Raw genomic sequence first — 24,950 nt, 5'->3', positions numbered from 1 at the left:
GCCTCATGGGTGAAGGCAGAGCCCGCAGAGGGGCCTCTGAGGAGGAGATGCCCAAGTGATTGTGCAGTAAGGGCTAGGGAGGAAGCAGGCAGGCCGGGTGCAGCCACGCTGTGGCAGATGGTAGCGCAAGGCCAGGGCTCCGCACCATGCTGCTGCTGTCCTCAGAGACCTTGCAGCCTTTGCACTGGGCCACACCCCCAGTCCTTTTCAGCTTTTGTCTTGATATAGGGTCTCACTAAGGCGCCCAGGCTGGGCTGGAAGTCAGGATTCTCCTGCCTCAGACTCTGAGAGCACTGGGATAACAGGCGTGCACCACCATGCCCCGCTTCCCAATTCTCTTTAATAACCCAGGAGCAGGCCCTCCCTTGGGGCTGGTTTCCAGCTGTCCTCTCATTCTATTCTCCCTTCACAAATAAGGAGCCTGAGGCCCAGGGAGGGCAGGGGACCTGACCAAGGTCACACAGCAGGGTCCTGGGCTGGGCTGGGGCCTATACAGGCAGGATGTGTCCCCGACCACCTTGTGTCACACAGGGGGGCTGCATACTCCTTGGCCACCTCCCAGCTCTGACCCAGACACCACAGGTCCCGGGGAGGGTCAGGCTCCAGAGCAAGCTTGGGGCCAAGGAGGTGAGGTTCAGCCAGGCAGTGGCCGGTGAGGAGAGAGAGGGGATGAGGCCAGGGTGGGGCTCAGGCTGGGCAGAGACACGGTGCGGGAGGAGGAGGCAGCTCCCACAGGCAAGGGGCCCCCAAATGACAAGGGGACCGCCGGGTTACAGATACAAAACGTAGCCTGGCACAGTTCTGCAGACCCATAATCCCAGCACTCTGAGAGGCTGAGGCAGGAGGATGGCAAGTTTAAGCCCAGCCTGGGCAACTTAGGGACTTAGTGAGACTCTGCCTGGAAAGTAAGAAGGGGGTGTGGGAGAAGGAAGGGAGGGAGGGAGGAAAGGAAGGAGAGAAGGAAGGAAGGGAAGAAATCAAGCAATCCTATATGGCCACTGCCTGTGTTCAGGTGAAGGAGGACAGATGCCGGCCTGGGGCTGACACTTGGGTCTGACGCCACGGGAACGACAGCTGTGCCCGATGGCTGACCCTGTCCCTGAGCCCCTCCCTCACATTCATGCTTCTGGAGCCCAGAATGGGGCCTATTTGGAAATGGGATCTGTGCAGACCTGACCAGGGGTCCTGATCCAGCACGACTGACGTCCCTGTGTGACGGCTAGGCAGACGCAGGGGAAAAGTGACACATGACCATGGAGGCAGAGATGGCCACCTAGGGTCTACAAGCCCAGGAACGCAGAAGATGCCAGCAGCCACTAGATGCTGGCCAGGGGCTGGGATGGCTTCTCCCAGCTCAGAAGGAATTGGCCCCGCCCATCTCTCTCTTTTTTTTTTTGTATCATTTATTGTTTACTTTCTTTCCCTGTGGTAATGGTAATGAGAAGACCAGGGGCTTCTCACTAAGCTGCATCCCTGATCCCATATGTTCTTACTGTGAGACAGGTCACTAAATTGCCCAGGCTGGTCTTGAACTTGCAATCCTCCTGCCTCAGCCTCCTGAGTATCTGGAATCATAGACCCCAGCCACCAGGCACTTCTGGCCTCCGAGATGGACTGCAGCCCCCAGGCTGTGGTTATCTCTCACAGCCCGAGGTCCCCTCCTCTTTCTCATGGCCTGGGCTGTGGCCCATCATGGACTAGGGCCAGCAGGCAGCGGAAGGTGCTGGTAGCTGACACAATCTTTGCCTTGGCAGCCAAACATCAGGACAATTCATGGCTCTGTGACTTGGGCATCAGGGGAAGGAAAGGAGGGCAGGCGGGAAAGTGGTCAGGCATGAGGCAGGACGGAGTCTGGGCCGTGGTCTCCCCACATTGTGCTCTGTAGCTCCTGTACCATAGGTGCCCTTGAGGGCGGGCTCTGTCCACCCTGCCCATGAGGAGGTGGCAGCATCTCCACGGCCCCCACTCTGTGCCCAGGATGCTGCCCCACCCAGCACTGAGTGTCCCCTGCATGCATGGTGCGCTGGACCATGCTCTGAAGGATCCTGTCCTGCTCCTGTCCCTGCTCTGAAGGATCCAACCCTGATCCGATCCCTGGCCAGTCTGCCTCACCCCAGGACCAAGCTGAGAGCCCTGGACAGGCCTTCACAGCCCCACCAGACCCCTACCCAGTTCACTTGGACTGGCTAAAAAAAGGATGTGCTGGCACCTGCTTGTCGTCCCAGCACTCTGGGAGGCTGAGGCAGGAGGATGACAAGTTCGAGTCTAGGCAGGGCAACTTAGTGAGACCATCTCAAAATAAAAAGTAAAAAGAGCTGGGGTACAGCTCAGTGTCAAGGCCTGGGTTAAATTCCTAGCACGAGAAAGGAAAAAGGGAAGCCCTGGGCCACCCCCACCCACACAGGCCTGGCTGAGTAGTGGCCGAGGTCCTGGGGAGCGGCCACCAAGGGTAGGGTTGTCCTGTCCAGGGGACCCAGGGGCCAGGAGCAACAGGCAGAGGGGACAGGCGGGCGACGCAGGCCAGGGACAGGCAGGGGCTTTGTCTCTGCGTGGCCGAGCAATGCTGTCCGTCACTGTTGAGCTCAGCTCAGCCCAGCCTGCCATCTAAGCAATTATCTCCTGAGTAAGCTGCCCTGTTTTCAAGGAAATTAAGTTTAAAAATAGTTGGGGGGGAGGAGAGGCGGGCCAAGCCGCCTGTAGAAGCCCACGTCAGCCAGCAGAGTGGGCGGGTGGGGACACCAAGGGGTGCCTGGCAGGGTGACCCAGGCCTCCAGGGCTGGGTGGTCAGAGGAGCCAGGGTCTGAGGAGAAGCCGCCCTCTCCCGCCCTCTCCTCTGCCGCTGTGGCCTCAGGCAGGCCCTGCCGCAGGACCGCCGTGGCCTGGCTGAGCGGTGGGAGCCCCTATACCGGCCCCATCAAGACCCAGGGCGACCGCAGCCTGCCACCCACTGCCGAGGCCCTTCCTTCGGGGGCCTCCTCTGCCAGCAGGGACCAACACTCAGCTGTTTCCCAGTCCCTGCCCAGCCTCAGACTCGAGGTCATCTGCCTGGACGCTCTGCCTTGCGCCAGCTGCCTTCTGTGCCCACTAAGGCCACCTCCTCCTGTTCTTCCCGGCAGACACCTTGAGCGTTTGTTGACTAACGGTCAGAACGGGCCTCCACGGAAGCTGCTTCTCCACACTACGGGATGTGGAAACTGAGGCACAACACCACGCCCACACACCCCACAGATGCTGGCAGAGACGGCACAGCAGGGAGGACTTGGCCAGCGACCCAGAATCGGAAGGGACAGACAGCAGGAGCTGGGCTGAGGGACACGGGTCACCCATGCCCACCCTAGAGACTTGGGGCCCTTGGCGGTGCTGAGGGCCTGCTGGCACGGGCGGGGGCGGGGGGGGGGAGCAGCAACAGAGACCATAATGAGGAAGCAGGCAGGCAGAAGAGAGGCGGGGGGAAGCGAGCAGCAGACAGCCCAGGAGACAATGGGAAGGGACGCAGCACCCCCACCCCACTGGGTCTCACCTGCTCCAGCTCCGCCCATGGGGCCACAGCCCACGGCCAGGCCCCTCCCTGTCTACCCTGCGCTCCCTCTGCCCCACCAAACAGCCTGCTCCTCAAACCCCCTCCAGTGCCAGGCTCCATCCTACCCCAGGGCCCTTGCTCAAGCCACGCTCTCCACCTGCAGCACCTTCTCGAGTTCTCTGCAGGCTCCGTGCCTTTGCTCACCCACGACCTCGGGCCAATGTCACCCCTCAGAGTGGCCTCCTGCAGCAGTTCCCTGTCCCTGTCCTCTCGTCCCCTCACCAGGCCCTCACCACCCTCCCAGGCCGCTATACACGTTATGCATCTGCCCTGCCACAGAGCTAAGTAAGAGAAAGGCAGTGAAGGCCAGAAATGAGCAGGGGCCTCAGGCTGGCATGAGGGGCATAGCAAGCCCATATTCCAGGGCAGGACTGCTGACTGGGACCCTGTAGGGAGCGGGGAAGGGGACCTCACCAGGACCTCTGCCTTGGGTCCTGGGCTGTGAGCCACCACAGCACAAGGCGAATTCAAGAACAGACAGAAACGAGACCCAAGAGTGGGGCCTTGGGCCGTGGTCAGTGCTGCTGATGGCAGCAAAGACAGACAAAAGCCCCCAAGCACATCCAGTATTTATTGAATACAATCGTAAGAAGGAATAGAGAACCAGAGAGCTTTGAAGGCATCTAGTGAATCACTGCGAACACCTGGCATAATGGCGCCAGGCAGGGCTGTCAGGGAGTCAGCACTTCTTATCTTGCTAGGATAGAACAAACCAGTACTGGCACCAGGCACAATGAGCAATCACCCACAAAGTCAGGGAGAAGCGATAATTCAGGGGAAAGGATTTTAACTGGGGTCACACTGACCTCAGCTGCACGTAATTCAGCATCCTGCTACTTCCTTCACAGGCCAGGACTTAGGCCTTGCTGACAGCCATTAGCAAAGAAGCCATCCTAGCCCAACTCTGCTAGCTGACATGCCCGTTTGAGTCACACAGGGCTTTGGTCTGACTCCTGATATAAAACAATATAGCTGAATTAAGGAAGGCAAGAAGCATGTGCCACTCATAGCCTGCTAGTACTGGGCAGGGATGTCTGCTACAGGACCCTGGCCACCAGGCAGCCCAGGCAGGGCAGGGCTGTATCCAGAGACCAGGAGACGGGGCCAGGTGAGGACATGCCACCATCTCAGTGGGATGGCCCAAAGCGCCCACTCACACCTGCTGCCAGGGACCAGGCCATGGGGACCAGAAGCCAGGCAGGGGCTCCAGGCACAGACACAGAGCTGGGATCCCCTGTGAGAACCATTTTTCCTTAACTGTAAAGAAGACAGTGGGTGTGATGGTGCACGCCTGTCACCCCAGCCCCTGGGGAGGCTGAGGCAGGAGGATCACATGTTGGAGCCCAGCCTAGACAATTAGCGGCTGAGATCTTGTCAAGGCTGGCAGCCTGGTGGTGCCCTCCGGACACCTGAGCCATGTGCTCCAGACTGGCACCTGTAGACACCACACAAGCAGATGGTCTGGGCCACCCCAGCAAGGGGCCAAAGACACATGAAGGTGAAGGCTACCTTAGACTCCTGCTCCCTGCTGACCACAATGCCGGGCAAGACCCACAGAACCACCTGATGGAGCTCACTTGGGACAGCATTGCAAACAAAGGTCAAGCGCTGTTCAGAGGCACTGAGGTCTGTGGTGGCCTGTTCCATAGCACTAGCTGACTGTGACAGCTGCTGCAGTGACAGGCTGAGCACAGTTCTAAGACGGACACAGGGATCTGTAACCAGGGACCCTTCAGGCACAGGAGGAGAGCATTTAATTCCCATCTACCTGGGATTCCACACATTCAAATAAGTATGGCATGGATCCACCTGAAGGGCTACTGATTCAGCCGTGAGAGAAGCTGGACACAGAAGGATGGACAGCCTGGGCTCCGTGGACAGGAAACGCCCAGGACAGGTGACTCCAGAGATAGGAAGTGGACTCAGGGGTACGGGGGCTGGGGAGGGACGGGTGACTACTCATAGGGACAGGGCTTGCTCAGGGGTGATAGAATGTTCTGGAATTAGACAGAGGTGATGGCTGTACAATATTGTGACTTTACTAAAAACTGACTTGTAAAGAAAAAACAAAACTGACTTGTACACCTTAAAAAGCTGAATTTTATATGGTATCAGTTGTACCTCAAAAAACAAAATGAAGATGTGAATCCCAGTAACGGCAAAGTCCAGAATCTGCCCCAGCCCCCAGCTGCCAGTCCTTGGTGCCCCCCTCCAGGAGGTCAGGGCACAGTACGGAGCCCTCGGGCCTCAGGCAGGCAGCCACTGCCCAGGCAGTGCCTTCTGTGGCAAAGGACCACCTTCACCCTTTTTTTTTCTTTTTTCTGGTGCTGGGGATGGAACCCTGGGCCTTCACACTGAGCTCCATCCCCAGCCATTTTATTTTTGTTGTTGTTGTTTTGTTTTGTTTTGTTTTTTGGTACCAGGGATCTAACTGGGGTCCTCGAACTTTCGAGCCAGGCGGTGGAACCACTGAGCTAAATCCCTGGCCCCCAGCCATTTTATTTTGAGACAGGTTCTAAGTCACTAAGTTGCCGGGGCTGGGCTAGAACTTGTGATCCTTCTGCCTCAGCCTCTGAAGCAGCTGGGCTAACGGGTGTGTACTGCAGTGCCCTGCCCAACTTCACCTTCTAATTCTCATCCACTGTGAGCAGGGACTTCTGTCACAGTACCAGTCACCTACTGGAAACGGAACAGAGGCCCGGGACAAGCAGAGCGGTCCGTGGTGATGCCAGGTGCCCTTGCCTCTGACCTCCTTTCTCCTGACCAGATGCACAGAGATACAAAGAATTTGGGGAGCTCCAGGCACCCCAAGAGCCCGTCCCCTAAACCAGGCTCCCCTTGGCCTGTGGATGTTGCAGCTGGGCCGTTCTCTAGGGAGCAGTGCCCCTGGCCTCAGCCATCCACACCAGGACCATGTGACAACCACCAACTTTCCCAGACAGCACCTAGTGACTCTGGAAGCAATGCCAGCATATGGGGTCACAAAAGCCCCCCAGATGTGGTGACAGGAACTCTCCCAGGTCCCGGGTCCTCAGGTTCGGGGGCCTCAAAGTCTCGGCCTCGACCTGCCATGCAGTCACCATGGAGGCTCTGTTGGACAGTAGGGAAACTGAGGCTCAGAGCCATCAAAGGACTGAGGCTCATCTTTAATTCCCAAGCCAGCCCAAGAGAGGGCTCACCTTTAGATGACAGTCCCCACTCCATCTCCAGCACTCAAGTCCCTGGAGCCTCCAGGTTCCCTTCTGGCCATGGAATGTTTGTTTAAACTGAGTCAACTTTAAAACTCCAGGGCTTTTGGAGAGAAACCTGGGTTTCTTGAAAAACAAGCAGATCTGGAAATGAGAGGCCGGCCCTGTGTGGTCATCTCCTCTGCCCTCGCCCCAACCTCGCTGGCCCTGGGGGCACCCTTGCCAGTCACTGCTAGGTTAATGATCTCTTTTCACTGTGGCCATTTGGCAGGAGTCTGGAGGCACCTGAGTTATTCAAAGTCACTTGAGCAAGACATCCTGGTCCAGAAAACCCTTTAACAAAATTCAACACGAATTTATTTCCCAAAAAATCTACCAAGAAGCTGGGTGCACTGGTACACGCCTGTTATCCCAGCTACTCGGGCAACTTAGGGAGACCCTGTCTCAAAATCTGTAAAGGAGCTGCAGGTGCAGCTCAGGGGTGAGTGCTTGCCTAACACGGGAGAGGCCCTGGGTTCCAACCCCAGCACTGCCAAAAGGCTATCAAGAAGCTAAAGAAGGTCTGGGGTCCGCTGCCTGCCTCAAAAGAGCATGGTCCCGAGTTTGATCCTTGATACCAAAAAAAAAAAAAAAAGAAAAAGAGAGAAGAAGCTGAGGAAAACAGTGTTTATGATGGGCAAGGACCTTTACTTGGAAAGTGAAAAGCCAGAGTCACAAGAAATAGTAACTCAACCAGAAGATGAGGCTGTGGGTGCTACGGAGCAGTCAAAGTGCTGGCTAGTGCAATAAGACAAGAAAAAAGAAAAAACGAGCTGGGCGTGGTGCACACCTGTCATCCCCAGCACTCTGGGAGGCTGAGGCAGGAGGATCAATGTGAGCTCCAGTTCAGACTAGGCAATTTAAGCAAGACCCTGTCTCAAAATACTGTGAAGGCCCCAGGTTCAATCCCCAGTACAGCAGAGACGTGTGGTAGGGAGGGAAAGAAAGAGACAGAGACAGATAACAGAAAATCCAGGAAAACAACTGACCACCTGCAGTGGCTTATATCTAGATGTCCCCCCAGGCCTCATGTGCTCACAGGTGGGCTTGTGGAGGCTGACCGAGTCAGGGGTGTGTGACACCAGCTTATTCACTGAGGGGCTTACAGCTGGGTGTGATGCTAGGTGGTGAAGTCAGGCAAGAGAAGGGAGGTCGTGTGGGTGTGGCCTCTATCCACACTCCCTCCCTGCCGGCCTGCCTGGCACCCTCCTCCCGTCTTGCTGTCATGCCTTGGAACCAGCTGACTATGCGCTGCAAACTCCACAAACTGGGAGCTAGGAGCAAGAGAAGAAATCTTTCCTCCTTTAACTTTTGGGTGTTGGGTATCGGGTATCTTCCCAGCAACAAAGAAGTCACTAAGACATCACCTGTCAAAGGAAGCACAACAGAGCCAGGCGCCTGCTGGTGGCCAGGTCCCAGGGACTTACTCAACATCACGTCACAGTGTCGGGAGGAGGAGGGAGTCACGCTCCTGCCTGCGGCCTCGAACGCTGGCCCTTGCGGGCTTCCTCTGGGCTGACCCTCTCTGATTAGCAAGGACAATGGCAGATCCCACTCAGGCACAACAGCTCCCATGACAGCAGCAGCCTGCACAGGGGGGCTGAGCTGCACAGGGGCAGGAACAAAGGGTAGTTAATATTTCCAAAACAGTGTTGAAAAATAGGATGGGGTGCAGCTCAGCTAATGATCTGCACACAGAACATGGAAGAGCTCACACAAAGAGGGAGGGGGGAGGGGGGAGGGGGATGGGTCTAGGACCAGCGAACAGCACTGTAGACCCAGGGGTAAGCTGCGAGTGTCCTCGGTCCCATTCTTTAAACTTTTCAGTATTTTTAAAGATTTTCTTTCTTTTCTTTTCCTTTCTTTTTAAATTTTTGAGACAAGGACTCCCTAAGTTGCCCAGGCAGGGCTTTGACTTGCAATCCTCCTGCCTTAGCCTCCCAGCGGGCTGGGATGACAGGCGTGCGTCACCACGCCTGGGGACAGGCGTCTCCCTTAGCGATTTGCTCTTTCTCGTGAGAGCAGAGACGCAGGCATCTCTGCCAGCTACTCCCCTGAGACCCAGCAATGCCTGAGAGCAAGAGGGACTGGGCGGATGGGGGTGCAAGGGCACAGTCAGGGCTAGCAGGCCCTTGGCTACGGAGGAGGACGGATGGGGAGGGTGCCGGCACTCAGGCTCCAGTGCACAGTGGGTCCGCGCCAAGGCGCCTGCTGGCTCTGAGGACCCCTGGATGAGGCTGGACCCTGGGGAGGGGCTCAGGTAGGAGCCAGCGTGGAGGGGACATCTGAGGCATGGCACAGAGCCAGGCAGCAGGGGCCCAGAGCACACTGCCAGGATCCTGTGCAAAGCTGGCTCGGGTCCCCTCTGCCCACAGCCCTCTGTGGCTCCCACTGCTCTCAGGGCCAAAGGCCAAGGCTAACCCTGCAGCCCCCAAGGCCCTGCAACCCTGAGCTGTTTTCTCCCACTTTGAATCACCTGGCACAGGCACGCTGGCAGGTGAGGAATGAAAAGTCCCCCCATACCCAACTCCCCGGTCAGCACGCTGCTGACTCTCATCATTCATCCATTCATCCATTCATCCATTCCAAACTCAGTGAGCACTTGCCGGTGCTCGGGCTCATTCAGAGGTGGAAATCCAACTCAGGGGACTGGCTCTTTGTCCACACATCATGTTTAATAAGACACCATTTTAAGCCCAGCGTGCTGGCACTCACTTTTCATTCCAGCACCGGGGAGTCTGAGACAGGAGGTTCACAGGTTCAAGTCCAGCCTGGGCAACTTCGCAATTCAGCAACCACCACCACACTCGGCTAAACACACGCTGAACTGCACTTGCCTGAGCGCCTACTTTTATTTTTGCAGTTTCCCAGAATAAAAATCCACACCTCCCCATGGGGTTGGTACTGTCTCCCGGAACTACACCTCCAACTCCCTCCATGATCTCAGGAGGAAACCATCACCGGGCTTCCAGGTGGGGAAACTGAGGCTTGGCGCTCCAGTCAATTTACTGGCTTTGGCTTCCAGGGCATCTCGGGCCGAGAGGAGGCTGCCGATGCTATTCGGGCTTCAGGGTGAAGCCAGCCGATCAGGCTGCACAGAGAAGCCAGGACAGGTCCGTTTCTCTCCCGTCCCCAGGCTCAGGTCCACCCAGTCATCGGTGCAGATGTCTGAGCCTGCCAGTCTCTGCCCCGGGGACCAGTCCCCTGGCAACCTGTGCCCCTTTGCTCTCCAGGCGCCCGGATGCTGCCAGATGGAGAGGGAGCTGGGCCTGCTGTGCTCACAGGTACCAGGCCACCTGTCCCTACTCCCCAGACTGACTTCTCAAGGACAAAGGCCCTGCGGGAGCCACCAGCCCTCCCCACGGTCATGGGCTTCATCTCTGTCTTGCCGGCCCTGGGGAAGAGGGACCCCACATCACCCGGGAAGGCTGTGGATGCAGGAGGCCACTACCTGGCCAGGTCCGCCCAGGGGACAGGGCAGGGCTGCGCCTGCCCTCTGCCCTTTCCCACTCAGCTCAGGGCCCATAGCCTCTGAGTCCCCCCTCCCCCGCAAAGCCCTGTGGTTTCTCAAGGCTCTCACGCTCCAAAAGGCCCACCCCACCACCCCCACTCCGGCCTCATGCCTCCTTTGCCTTCTATGAGCCAGCTGTGGTCTTCCCTAGGGTTCCTGGCCCATCTACTTCCCAGGTTGTCAGTAAGAAAATAATACAGGCCCACCCCTGTCATCCCAGCACTCTGGAGGCTGAGGCAGGAGGATCGAAAGTTCAAGCTCAGCCTGAGCAGTTCAGTGACTCAGTGAGACCCTGTCTCAAAACAATAAAAAATAAAAAAGGGCAGGGGATGGAGCTCAGTGTGAAGACCTGAGGTTCCATTCTCAATACTGGGGGAAAAAAAGAAAGCAAAGAAAAATAAAGGCGCACGGGGTGGGGGTGGGGGGAATGATGGGGGACAGGGGCCACGGTGTTTACTTCAGGGTCAAACCCAGCTCACTGCCTGTAGGCTGGGTGTGGTGGTGCACGCCTGTCACCCCAGCACTTCCAAGGCTGAGGCAGGAGGATCTCTGTGAATTCATGAGTTCCAGGCCAGCCTGGGCTACACAGTGAGACTCTGTCTCAAAAAAACAAAAAAACAGGAAAAAGGAGTTTTCCGAACAGTTTTATCAGCACACAGCCACCCCTTCCTTTCTATATCGACTACAGCACCTGCCCTTGTGGTGGCTGGCAGAGCTGGGGCAACAGGGACGCCTGCTGACTGCACCGTAAGTGGTGATGGCCTCGGTCTCCCCTTCTCCTCGCTGCTCCTGGCAGTGACCAGAGACCTCCCTGTCCAGCTGTTCAGGGCAGGGCCTACTCGGGTCACCTGGGTCAGGTCCCCGCCCCTCCCCAAAGCACTCTGCCTGAGCATGGGGGAAGGGCAGGCCACAAGGTAGAGGACAGCGGTAGCCACAGACCTCCCCTGGAGAAACGCCCACGCTGGCTGCCACGGTTGAGGGCCAGGAGCAGCCCCAGCACGACCGAAACCTGCTGGGGAGAGAGCACCCAGGTGCCTCGGGCTCCCAATGAAGATAGAGAGCAGCCACGGGGCACGCACGCTAGCTCCTGCGGGTATCACTTCACCAGGGAGCCCAGCTGGCTCTGCTGCCTGGCTCTGAGTTCAAGAGCTGCCAGGGCCGGGGTTGCTCAGTGGACACTGCCAGCTCTGGTCACCCATATGGACAAGGATGGAGGCCACCATGCTGTTAACAGTGGGTGGGGGATCCTTAACCTCCCTGCAAATATCCAGCTCTAATTCCAAACACAGCCATCTGGGGCCACTGAGGCTGGAATCTAGCTGGCTGCGGACACCCAGGCCAGGGCTTTGCAGATGCTATAGGAGCCCTTATGTGGAGAGGCCTGGACACGGGGCTCTCATGCCACTCCGCTGTCTTGAGGACAAGGGCTCCCACAGCAACATTGACTGCAGAAACGGAGGCGCTGAGGCTAAGCCAGCGGGCGCACACACAGCCACTGGGCCCCCAACAGGACGAAGCGACAGTCAGTGTTCGGCCCAAGGTCCTGTCCTTGAAGCAAGGATGTGCAGAGGGCCTTAGAAGCCGCCAGGCCAGATCCCAGCCTGGAACTGCAAGATCCTGCCTCCTACTTTCTGCTCACTTCTGGGGTTGCTTCTTGTGCAGCAAGAGAGCCAACATCACACTAGGGTCTCGTGAGGAAGCCAGTGTGAGAGCCCCCGACGTAGGCCCTCCCAGGGGCAGCAGTGGGTTGTACCTCTTACTGCCGTGTGCCCGGCACCAGCGGCCCTAAAGAACTCAAAACGCTTGCCGGACAGATGACCAGATGTACAGTGCCTCCATGCCCCGCACCTGCTGCCCCTCAATGGGCCCCACCCAGTCCTGCCCCAGGGCCTTTGCATGGCTCAGAGCACCCTCCCAGCTACCTGGGTCAGCGTCGGAGGTCACCTCCTCAGAGAGGCCCCTGCCCAACCTGCTCTCTGCTCCTCACACACTGTCCCCCACTTGGCCTACATCTTCTCTTGACATCTCTGGTCCTCAGGGCCCTGCAAGAGCAGCAGCTGCATCCTTCACCACCAGCTCCTCCTCCTGGAGTCCCAGTGAGGCAGGGTCCCAGCACAGAAGGCCTGGCTTGGAGCCACAGTGGGGGACGGGGTCACAAGCCTGAGGGTGCAAACAAACCACATCTGTCACATCCAGGGAACAGTGGCAGAGCTGACACCATGGGTCAAGGAGATGGGGACCAGGGTGGCCTGCTGCCCCATGAGAAAGCCGCTCTTACTACTGTGTTACAGAGGCGGAGACTGAGGCTTAGAGGTGAGGCCACTCACACAGCAAAAACAGGGTAGAAGGGCCTGATTCCAGGCTAGCCACTACTGTGTGGATGGAATGAGACCGTGAGAAGGAACCAGCGGGGCTAGGGGTGAGTGCAAAGGCCCTGGGGCAGGTTGGTGCCCGGGAAAAGGACAGCACCTAAGAGACTGTGCAGATGCAGGGAGTAAGCCAGCGGGAGTGGGAGCAGATGGAGGAGAGCCAGGCATGACAGTATTGTCCCACTGTCCCTTCCAGCCTGGCACTAGGACTACGAGAGGAGCCCCCTGCCACCCTCTTGCCCACCTACACCCCCTGCTACCTCCCTCCACCTGAGATGGGTGGGGCCTCTTTTCCTCCCTTGAAAGTGGGCGGGCCTAGAATCCCACTCTGGCCAATAAGGTGAGGTACAGATGACGTCACTCTGGGAATGTTTCCCCCCCCCACCCCGCAGCTTGCCCCTTAGAAAGTTCCCAGTTATTGCTGGATGTGAGACTGCACGGTGGGGGCCCCTTACTCTGCCTTTGCATCTTTTGCTTCCTTTTGAAATCAGTATTTTGTCTCTTCAGTTACTAAGATGAAGTTTTCCTCAGAGCACTAAATTGGTCAATTTGTAAAGCAAGCAAAGACGGTGGCACAGCCACCCCCAGATGCCTACAAAGCACTCAGGTTGGTCCCTCTGGTGTTCAGAGCTGACAGGGAAACCAGCCCAGGTAGGTGGTTGCTGGCATCCCCATACCAGGATGCAACAGGGAGGGAACAAGTACTGACCCAGGGCGAGCACACAGGCACACACCTGGAGTCCCAGCAATTGAGGAGGCTGAGGGCCAGGGATTTAGCTCAGTGGTTCTGCTGCCTGTCTCGCAGGCACAAGGACCCAAGTGCGATCCCCAGTACCAAAAAAAAAAAAGAAAGAAAAAGAAAAAGAAGGAGGCTGAGGCAGGAGGATCTCAAGTTTTGAGCCCAATCCAGGGAACTTAATGAGACTCTCAAAATTTTAAAGAAAGGGCTATGGCTATAGCTCAATGTAGACAGCTGGCCTAGCACACGCAGGGGCCCTAGGTTCCATCCCTGGCTCCACCAAACAACTCAGAATGAAGCAGACACCCAGAAGAGTATCACTGATACACGACTAACACCTGCCCTTGGCCACTTCTAGGACTTTCTTGCATGTACCGCCACACAGACATGCCCTGAGGATCTCGGTGATGAAGCGACAGACGCTTACACCAGCATAAACCAAATTTCCCCACAGCATCACTTCAGGAGCAGGTGTAGCAGAGCCCACCAGCGAACCCAGCACTCGGGAGGCTGAGGCAGGAGGACCAACAGGAGTTCAAAGGCAGCCTGGGTTACATAGTGAGTTCAGGGCCAGCCTCAAAAAACGAAAAAAAAAGACTGCTCAGGGCAAGGGCCAGCTGTTACCATTTAGATGTGTCCCCAAAAGTCTCCAGTTTGGAGGTGGGGCCTGGCCGCAGGGTCTCAGGGGCAGGGTGGGGCCAAGTGTGTTTCTGTCTGGTTCCTCCCTGCTCTCTGCTTCCTGGTGCCCATGGTGAGCGGCTTTGCTCTGCCAGGCCCCTCTGCCAGCTCATTTCAGCCTTGAAGCCAGCTGACTATGGACTAAGCCCACCAAAAACATAAGCCAAATAAACCTGACCTCCTTTCAGACACAGGTGATGGGTATTTTGTCCCAGGGACGGGAAAGTGATTAATACACCACCAGCAAACCACAATCTGAGGGCCAGATACAGCCCCACTGCCTGCTTCTGTAAACAAAGATTTATAGGAACCCACCCACTCATTCCCTTGATCCCCATCCGCTCTCACCCTATGACGGCAGGGCTGAGTAGCAGAAAGAGAGCATACTTGCCCCACCCACCGACCCTTGGGTTAGAAAAAAGTGCCTTTCTTTTCACCTGCAGCCCAGGTAGGCAGACACAGAGCCTGGCACACAGCAGACGCTCAGTAAAGAGCAGACAGCAACCGGACAAATGCACAGAATATACACAATGGGGCATCCGGCAGCTGTTTCAGAGGAAACTGCTGAGCCTGGAGGAGGGATGCCCACCTGTAATCTCAGCACTCTGGGAGGCTGAGGCAGGAGGACTGTAAATTCGTCCAGCCTGGGAAACTTGGTGAGACCTTTTCTCAAAATAAAAAAAGAGGGCCAGGGATGTAGCTCCGTGCAAAGGTCCTGGGTTCAATCCCCAGTACTGAAAAAATGTCACTCTAATCTACAGGGGTAGCGACCAAGAGCCAGGGAGGCTCGCTACAGCAAGGGGGAAAGGTAAAACAGATCTGGAGGATCCCACTTCCCCACCTCCAGGCCGACTGTGAAGCCATCGTGGCCAGGGCCGCAGGGACAGATGCAGACATAGGTCGGTGCTGCGGTCTCAAACAGACGGCCTGGGCAGGCAGAGGAACCCCGGCACCATCGCTGGAGGATCTCGACAAGGGCGCTGGACACTTATGGGCAGGGAAGTCAGCCACCACGGTGCTGGGACAGCAGAAGCCCACGGCAGAGGGCCACGGTGGAGCCTCACCTCAAACTCAGCATAAATCACAGGCCAGAAGGCAGCTCAGAGCTGAAACTACAGAACGTGGAGGAGTAGCCGGGCACGGTGGCACATGCCCATCTGTCACCCAGCTACTCGGGAGGCTGAGGCAGGATGACAAGCTCAAGGCCCAGCATAGGCAACTTAGGGAGATCTGGTCTCCAAACAAAATATTAGGGCTGGGGATGTAGCTCAGTGTGAAGGGTCTAGTGCCTCCCCTAGCAGCAAAATAAAAAAAGCCAAGAGGCAAGTCCTGGTGAGAATGGACAGAAATTAGAAACCAAGCTGGGGTGGGGATGTGGAATGGTCGGCCACTGTGGAAACAGCCTGGCAGTTCCTCAAATAGCAGAGAGCTTTCCTAAGACCCAGCAGGCCTGCTCCTTTGTATCCACCCAAGGGAAGAGCTTCATCCATATGAAAACCTGTACACAAATGTTCCCAACAGTGCTAGCTATAGCACTCAAAAAGGAAAAACAATCCAAGCATCTATGACCACACACAGTGAGGTTCCCCTACAGGTGGAACAGTATTCAGCCAGGAAGAGGAGTGAGGCCGTGACACCTGCCACAGTGTGGACGGACCCTGAGGACGCCGTGCTCAGTGAGAGACGCCAGACACAGAGGACACGGAGTAGGATCCTCGGACAGGAAACGCCCAGGACAGGCGACTCCAGAGACAGGAAGCGGCCTGGGATGGGGAAGCAGGAGAGGGGAAGAGGAGGGGATGGGTGACTGCTCATGGGGACAGGGCTGGTTTGGGGGTGATGGGATGCTCTGAGCTCTGGAAGTTGACAGAGGTGATGGTTACACAACTCTGGATAATGACACCACTGAATCAGACACTGAGCAGGTGTGGCGTGTGGCGTGGGAACTGTCACTCCGAGGAGCTACTGTTAGAAACTCTTCATAAATGCAATTCAGGCGCAGAGTCAAGTGAACACCACAGACACGGTGGCGCAAGCCGTGCTGTGTGGCCCCAAGCTCCTCAGTGGCTGAGTTCTCACAACGGGGACACTTGCGGACACATGTGGCTTGGGACCGGCAGGGCTTCCTCTGCTCCAGCTGCAACATGAGGCTTCCCCAGATGGGAGAAGAAAAGGAAATCACAGAGCTGGTCCGGGAGAGGAGGGGACAGCTGCACCCAGGCCCTCGGGGGACAGAACAAGGAGCTTGGGGGGCGGCGGGGGAGGCTGGGGGAGAGGGTGCGGGGTGTGGGCTGAAGGGCACCAGCCACTGCTGGCACCAACCTCGGCCCTCCTTCCCTCTGTCCCCCCTCACCCCACCCTGGCTGCGGTAGGTAAACAGGAAGCCTGGCCCAGGCAGGGGTGACTTGTCCTGATCCCTGCAGGGACACCAGGCTGCAGGACTCATTTTCAAAGCCCAGGGGCCAAGACACGGCAAAGGTGAGGCCCGTCACCACCACAGAGGTCCGGGCAGGAGGCCCCGGGTCCCGTCCGCAGCACCACAAGATAAACGTATGTGTGCCTAGTGAACAGTGACTCGGCATGCAGGGCTCAGGGAGACACGTGCGCTAGGACCACATTATCTTGAGGAGGCAGAGATGACGGCGGGACCTCGCATCTGACTGCCAGGGTTTACATTTTCTTACTACGCGCATGTGACTGCTTGTGCTTTTGGATATGCTTGTTGCTCAGATTCACAGGCAGAGAAAAGTAACAGAACCCAAAACCTGGGAACAGAGCAGTCACATGCAGGAACTTGAGAGGCAAGAACGGCAGCTTCATGGGTCACGGTGGTGCACACCTGTAATCCCAGCACTCCAGAGGCAGAGGCAGGAGGATCCTGAGAGAATGCAGCCAGCCTGGGCTACATAGTGAGTTCAGGGCCAGCCTGAGCTACAAAGCAAGACCCTGTCACTCAGAAAGCAGTTTGGGGACAGTGGGAGCTGCTTGTGTATCAATTGCACCCTCAAACACCTATGCCAAACATAGTGCCTGCCTGGCAAACACAAGGCCCTGAGTTAGACCCATGGTACCAAAAGAAACAAAAACCAAAAAACAAAAAACACCTATTCCAGGACTAATTGTAAAGATAATACGGATTCACATTAAAAAGAAGAAAACTGGTGCTGGGGATGTAACTCAGTGGCGCTGCGCCTGCCTGGCAAGCACAAGGTCCTGAGTTTAATCCCTAGCACCAGGGAAAACAAACAAACAGATAAGAGCTTTCAAAAATAAGAAAATGAAATTATAGATGTGCTATAAGAATTTCCCCTTTGTGATGGGAAAGGGTCCATGACATATAACGAGCGTCTACAAATCAACAAGATGGGTTGCTCAGCGTGAGGCAGGAAAGGCTCCTGAGTATGAGATAGAGTTATCGCTGGGGATGTAGCTCAGTGGCACCATGCCTGCCTGGCAAGTGCAACATCCTGAGTTCGATTCCCTGTACCGCAAAAAACAAACAACAACAACAAAAAAACCCAAAAAAACTAAAACAACAACAACAAAAAAAGCAGTAAGAGTTGTGGCTGATGGGGGTGGTTAATGTCAGGAACCCCCAGGGTGAGCAGAACAGGCCGGGTTGGCAGCGGCAGGAGCCTGGGGCCTGCAGAGCAGCAGCAGCAGCACGAAGCCGGCTTGGCGGCAGCCCTGAGTTTTCCAACGCTGACAAAATCACTGTCAGATGGCCACGTGAAGAGCCCTGACTGGGCCTCCTGTGGCCCCTGTGCCAAACCCCAGGCCTGTGTTTGCCTCTACTTTGCCCCGCAGGAGCACATTCTGAGGAAAACAAAGAAAAAGCATTAAAAAGGCAAAGATCAGCCCTGTGTGGAGGGGCACACCTGTTGCTGCAGCACTCTGGGGAGGCTGAGGCAGGAGGATCACAAGTCCCAGCCCAGCCCGGGAAATGCAGCGACCTAGCGAGATCCTATCTCAAACAATTTTTAAAAGGGCTGAGGACGTAGCTCAGTGGGAAGGCCCAGGCTCAATCCCCAGCACTGAAGAGAAAGAAATAGATTGGGCCAGGGATTTAGCACCGCGCCTGCCTTGCAAGCGCAAGGTCCTGAGTTCGATCCCTCTACCAAAAAAAAAAAAAAGGAAGGAAGGAAGAAAGAGAGACTGCAGCCTGCAGCTTGGGATGGCTCAGTCCACACCCCTCTTGCTTTGACATCCTGGGAGGATCCCGTAATTCTTACAGGCTGCGAACATCGCACCTTTAAGATGCAAACCAACACTTCCCACAGGGTGAGGCTTTGCCCTCCTTGGGTCCGGAGCCCCCATGCCTGCAGGTTAGGTGCACATCTGGGTGTGTGACACGGTACTTGTGACAGACAAGATGCTGAGTGTCCATCCTTTCTCCCTGTGGTGCTGGGGAGTGAACCAGGGCTTTCCAATGAGCTACACCCCCAACCCCTTTCTCTTTTAATTTTTTTGCGATGCAGTTTGAGAGAGGGTCTTAACCTGTAGTCCAGGATGACCTTGAGGTTCACTAGGTAGCCCGGCTGGCCTCGACCTTAAAGTGATCCTCCCGCCTCAGTCCTCTGAGTGCTGAGATTATAGGTGCACACCACCATGCCCAACCACTTTTTCATTTTTAGGTGGGCTCTTGGTAAGTCACTAAAACTGCCCAGGCTGGGTTTAACTTGCAATCCTCCTGCCTCAGCCTCCTAGAATGCTGGGATTACAGGAATGTGCCACAAGGCTTGGCTTAGGACGTCATTCTGTACCCAAAGCCAGGTTCACAGAAGCCCTTGCACAACCCCCACCAGACTGTGGAAAGGTGGACGAAGGGGGCTCTGAGCTAACCCCAAAGTCACTGACCTCAGAACGCCCGCCCCACACCACAGGTCCTGGGTCCAGACAGCCTGCAGTGGCAAGTCCTCAGCAGGGCCTTAACCTGCCTCACCACAGCTCCAGGGACACTGCTGGAACTGGGCAGCGGGAAGGCCTGGGAAACTCTCTAGCCCTCCCAGAGCCTCAGTTTCCCCATCTGCAAACACCGAGGTCCCGCAGATTCCTGGGGGCCAAGGGTCTCCCTAGTCACAGCCTGGCGAATTCTTGGAACAACACTGGTCTCATCTTGAGAAGAGAAAGGACGTCAACGCTTGAAGTCACACGCTGCCTATGACCAGGAAGGCAGGGCCCAGGTCATGCCCTAGCCGCCCCACAGGGGCCCCGACATCGCTCCCTGCCACCAGGCACCTGAGTACAGGGTTAGAAGCCAGCTGGGGCTCTCTGTCCTGTGGGCCACACACTCTGCTCAACAGCCTCACCTCGGCCACAGACCAGGCTTATTCCCACCCCAGGGCCTTTGCACATGCTGTTCCCACTACCCAGAACGCTCAAGCCATGTCCATGCCTTCTCACTCGTATCTCCACTTGACTATCCTGCTCTCTCACTCACTGTGACAACCCATTTCATTTTTTTTGTCTGTTCTCATTTTTCTTTTTTCAGAACTGGGACAGAACCCAGGGCCCTTCCCCTGAGCTACCCGGACCTTTTTAAATTATTATTTTTTTTTTTGGTACCGGGGATCCAACTTGGGTCCTTGCACTTGTAAGGCAGGTGGCAGAATCATTGAGCTAAATCCCCAGCCCCTTTTTAAATTATTTTGAGACAGGGTCTCACTAAGTTCCCAGAGCTAGGCTGGATCTTTCTTTTTTTTGGTACTGGGGATCGAACTCGGGTCCTTGCACTTGGACAGCAGGCGGCGAAACCACTGAGGTAAATCCCCGGCCCATAGGCTGGATCTTTTGATCCTCCTGCCTCAGCCTCCAGAGTGCTGGGATGACAGGCATGTGCCACCACACCTGGCTCTGTTTTCTTCTCTGAACTGACCGCTGCCCAAAGTGGTTTTGCTCAGAGCCTGGCAAACATTTCTCACAGTGGGGCAGACGGTGAATATTTCCAGTCCCACTACTTGGCTCTGGTTTTAGCAGAAAGTCATCAAGGACTGCGTGGGAATGGGTGGGTGTGGCTGTGTGCTGATAAAACTTTATTGACAAAAAACTTTATTAACAAAAACACTTCACTGGGCCGGAGATTTAGCTCAGTGGTTTTGCCGCCTGCTGTGCAAGCGCAAGAACCCGAGTTCGATCCCCAGTACCAAAAAAAAAAAAAAAAAAACCACTTCACTGACAAAAAAGTGGCTCAGATGCTATGGAGGTGGCAGCCACTGTCAGCTGACCCTTGATTCCTGGCCTTATTCCCCACCTGTTACTCAGCATTCCTTGGGGGCATTGAGTTCCTAGATTCCCTGATGTCACCCACATCCCCAGAGGCCTACGTGACCCATAGTGGCTGCTCAAGAAACGTGACAGCCAGTGCAGTGTGCACACCTGTCATCCCAGCACTGGAGGCTGACACGGGAGATGGCAAGTTTGAGGCCAGCTCGGGCAACTTAGTGAGGCCCTGTCTCAAAAACTTAAAGGGCTGAGGATGCAGCTCAGTGTGAAGGTCCTGGCTGGGTTCAGTGCCCAGTACTGCAAAAAACCAGTCTCAGGTCCAAGCGGTCACATGGCTCCCACCACCACCATCCTGCCACTGTCCTCCCGAGTGCACCTGCTGTACACCGGGCACCTGTCATGAGCCAGGCTGCTCCAGAGCTGGGGAACAGAGCCCTTGCACTCTTAGGGGAAGGGAGGGAGGTGTCAGAAAACACAGCAAAGCCATCTACATCAGGGAGTGACAAGTGGTGTGGTGACAAAAGGGGGAGGGTATAATAAGAAGGCAGGGCAGAGGAGGGGACAGATGGAGGAGACGGGATTGTTTTACCTCAAGAAGGTCAGGGAGGGCTCACTACAAGAAGAAATTTGAGTAAAACCTTGAAGGAACTAAAGAAGCAAGTGACAGATTTGGAAAAATAGAGATCCAGGCAGTCACGGCCATGCAAAGGCCCTGGGGCAACATGGAGCCCGGCATGGTGCAGAAACGAGGAACCCATGAGGCCGGAGAAGAGGAAAGGAAGAGCAGAGGGGGAGGAGAGAGGCAGGGACGGGATGGGCGGACCAGGCAGGGCCCGTGGGCTCCAGGAAGGACCCAGGCTTTGGCCTCAGGGAGGTGGGAGCCCTGGAGGGCTGAAGGCAGAGGAGGGTCGGGATCTGAGCCAGTCCTTAACTGGATCCTTCCAGAATGAGCGTGCTGGTCCAGGCAAGCTAACGATGACGGAGATGGACCAGGTGGAGGCAGAGGAGGGGGAGACGTGGGCAGATTCTGGGCTGATTCTGAAGGCTAAGCTGACATAGTTCGCTACCAGATTAGATGGGGGGAGGAATAAGGCCACTGCTTGAGGTGGCCGGACACAGAACGGAGCGGGAAATGGCTCAGGCCAAAACCCAAGTGGAGCATCAGCCTTCACAGTAGGCCAGGCGGATGTCCCCAGGCCCCAGCCCCCAAGAGACCACTCTGGCAGCCACCAGAGAACGCCTGGCAGGGAGGCCAGCCAAGGGTTTGGCCAGGCCTCAGGAGCAAGGGACCCCTGAACACCGGCCTTGCTTGTTCCCATGGGAACAGCTGAGATTACAGCTGCCGGTGACATCAGGGGCTTCAGTGCTTCGGGAGATGCTGGATGGAGCTGGGCCCAGCCTCCTTCCGTCTGCTTGCCCTTGACCCAGCCACCAACAGGCAGGCACACTGACTGTGGGAGGTTGAGCACCCAGTTCAAGGATGCTTACGAGATGTTGCTTCTACCAACAGAAAGCACCTGCATGGGCCCAGCAGGCCCAGGCCCAGGGCCACGCACAGGGACACTAGGCTGGTGCCCGGGGTCACTAAGCCCCATTCATTTACAGGTCAGGGTGGCAGCCCAGGGCAAGGGCAGTCAGCGCCCCTCTTTACGGATGGCTGAGGCTCAGCAGGTGAAGGTTACACAGCAGTGAAGCTCCACGGTGTCTCCTAATAACTGATCCAGAGGTGCGGACAAACTATTTCAAGATTGCTACAGACAACACAATGGTGCATGCCTGTCATCCCAGCACACAGGAGGCTGAGGCAGGAGGATCACCCAGAGTTCAGACCAGCCTGAACTACATAACAAGACCCTGTCTCAAAAACAAAACAAAAAAAAGGGGCTGGGGATGTAGCTTAGTGGTGTTGCGCCTGCCTGATAAGCACAATGTCCTGAGTTCAATCTCCAGTACCAGAAATAACAAAAACAAAAAAAAAGTTGCTACACACAGAAAGTGAGTGAGTCAGAGTATCACAGAACCAGGGTTCTTACCAAGGGTGAGTCTATCCTGGCACACAGTATCGGTGGGCAGTACCTGAGGACATCTGAGGTTGCCCCAGTGGGGATGCTTGTGGCATGGAGCAGATGGAGGCCAGAGATGCTACTGCTCTAGTCCCCACAATGCCCCTCAAAATAAAGAATTTTAGCCAGGTATGGTTGTGCATACCTGTCATCTCAGCATTCTGGGAGGCTGAAGCAGGAGGATCCCAAGTTTGAAGTCAGCCTGGGCAACTTAGTGACTTAGTGAGCCCCTGTCTCAAAAAAAAAAAAAAAAAAGGCTGGGGATGGAGCTCAGTGTGAAGGCCCTTGGTTCTACTACCCAGTACATCAAAAAGAAAAAGAAAATGTGTGGACAGTCACCACCCAAACTCCAAGGCACTTACAGCAGGAGAAGGTGGGTTCAGAGGAGCAAATAGCTGGCCGGCTGGTAGAATCTGATCTCGGTGGATTTCAATGCAGTGCCGGTAGGGGCCCACCCTTATCTCCCAGCCCCTCTGTCTGTCCCCAATCAGATCACCAAGCCCCTGATAAGCCAAATGCTTGCCCTGTGGCCTCCTTGTGGTTAATGAGTCTGGTTCACTGTGAGGGCTGCGGGCAGCAGGAAGTGGGGGGGGGGGTGTGCTGGGAAGGGACTCAGACAGGGGGCCATAGCCCTGCTGGGTTCTTCCCTTGGGCCTGCCTACTGCTGGCCACACTGGGCACTGGTGTCAGCAGAGATGAGAAGGCAGGGGGATGAACAAGGAGGCCATCTCTGTGGTAGCTTGCTCTCTTCCTGTGTCTCTCTCTCTCTGTCTTCAGACATTTTTCCCAATTCCCAGGCAGCCTGGTATCTCCTCCTCGCCCGCCCTCCTGCCAAGAAAGCTTCAGGAGGCCTGGGGAGGAGGATGGGTGCTCCTATGGGTATCTTCAGGGATGCCATGGTGGCCGCCAGGGAGAGCCACCTCGGGGGAGCACGAGTTTTGCAAATCTGGACACTTCCTCTCCCGGAGCTTGTGACCTCCAAGGAAGCACTCTGTGCTGTGGGCTCTGCACACCACCCTGTGAGACGCAGGCCAGTGCTCGAGGGAGGCGCAAAGGAGAAGCAAAGACAGCTGTGCTGTGCCCCGGAGATCTGAGGCCCGGACAGTGTCCAGGAGAAGAGGCATGGGGGTGGCAGGGATGGTGGGGCACTAATGCCATCTCCTATTCCACCAGCTCTCAGGGTAGATACTCTGAAACATCATTCCTTTAAACTCGGCATTTTACAGAGAGGTAAATTGAGGCCTGAAAGGCAAGGAAGAGTTTTCTTGCTACTGGGCGCAACAGTATCCAGGTCTGGGGACTTCTAGAAAGACAAGTGACACAGAGGCCTGACCCAAATCAAAGACCCCCACCCCCACCAAGGCAGGTGTTCTGCTTCAAGACCATACAGGTGACTGCTTTGCCGGTGAACAGGCCTGGAAGGTGACAATGGCGAGATGGGCACCCCGGGGGGGGGGGGTGGCACTAGGAAGTCGGGCAGGGGTCGCATCTTGGGTCGAATGGAGTTTCTGAAGCATTCCACACAAAAGCGAACAAGAGCGGGTGAGATGCCGTCCCCAAGCTCCCTAAAGGACGCAGATCGCCCACCTTGCCTCCCAAACAGGGGTCCCCCAGCAGACCTGCAGACCTTCTTTCCTACTTGATTCTAACGGTGGCTCGCTACACTCAGACTCCCAGACCAGGCCCTTTACCCTCCCTAGACCGGCCTCCCACCCTCCGCCCCGGCCCCCGGAAAGGGCGGAGCCAGGCGACCCCCGGGCCTCTCAGGCAGCGTCCCACAGCCTCCCGCGCGCGCCCCCGCGAGGACCACTCCGGCCCGGGGACCCCCCTGCGAGCGCCCCCGAGTGGACCACTCCGGACCAGAGACCCCCGCCGGCGCCCCCTAGTGGACCACTCCGGCCCGACGAACCCCCCCGCACGCCCTCGGTCCCCCGCGCGCCCGGGCGAGCCCACTGCGCGCCGGCGGGGGTAGCCAGCCGGCCCATTCAAACCAAGGGGGGCGCCTCAGGGCCGCACCGTTACCTGCCGCCGCCCCGCTCTCCGCCGCCCAGGCCGCCTCCGCCGTCACGGCCCCCCCCCCGGCGCTCTCCGCCTCGTCCGGCACCTCCAGCTCCATGGCCAAGCGCCCTGGCGGCGGCGGCAGGCCCGAGGTTGCACCCGAGCTCAGCCGCCGCCGCTGAACAACAAGCGCCACCGGCCCAGTGCGGAGGGAGGGTCCCAACCTCGGGGCGTGGCCTAAGGCGGGATCAGGAGTGACGCTCGTCGTGCAGCCAATCGAGGCTAGGGGCGTGGCCTACAGGCGGCAAAGCCCAGGAACTCCGAGAGCGCCCCCGCGCGCCCAGGGGCGGAAGGACGTCGCGGTATGTTCCAGTAAGTGACATTGTTAAACAGGAGGCAGATGACATTGACGATTGGTTTCTACCATCCTCCAAAGAACACGTTCTGTTACCTACTTTATACACGAGGAATGTGCGTGTCATTGTTTTGTTTATATTATTCATCATTAATGTTTTGTTTTTTTTATCATTAATATTAGTGTTTACTGTTAAGAAACGTAAATG

At 56.6% G+C, this 24,950-nt stretch overlaps 1 protein-coding gene across 8 annotated transcripts in view; it reads right to left on the bottom strand.

Moving 5' to 3' along the window:
• Positions 1 to 24,609, bottom strand: part of Pip5k1c (phosphatidylinositol-4-phosphate 5-kinase type 1 gamma) — a 45,105-nt gene extending 20,496 nt beyond the window's left edge. For 2 of the 8 annotated variants that reach the window (XM_004865854.4, XM_087201351.1), the window contains exon 1: positions 24,406 to 24,609. In XM_004865854.4, coding sequence (XP_004865911.2) covers positions 24,406 to 24,505 — 100 coding nt within the window. In that variant the 5' untranslated portion in view covers positions 24,506 to 24,609. Of the gene's footprint in view, positions 1 to 8,234; positions 8,255 to 22,534; positions 22,631 to 24,405 lie in introns of those variants that run through there. The other 6 variants (XM_013065929.3, XM_021245144.2, XM_013065930.3 and 3 more) reach the window with 5 other exon arrangements.
• Positions 24,610 to 24,950: the final 341 nt, after the last annotated feature.

Source organism: Heterocephalus glaber, unplaced genomic scaffold (genome assembly GCF_053883595.1).
Source record: "Heterocephalus glaber isolate CG9 unplaced genomic scaffold, H.glaber_assembly_v1.0 deba00001760, whole genome shotgun sequence".
In the NCBI taxonomy this organism is placed as follows: Eukaryota; Metazoa; Chordata; class Mammalia; order Rodentia; family Bathyergidae; genus Heterocephalus; species Heterocephalus glaber.
Note: the sequence above shows the minus strand (reverse complement) of the source record. Positions and strands in the feature narration are given on the sequence as shown.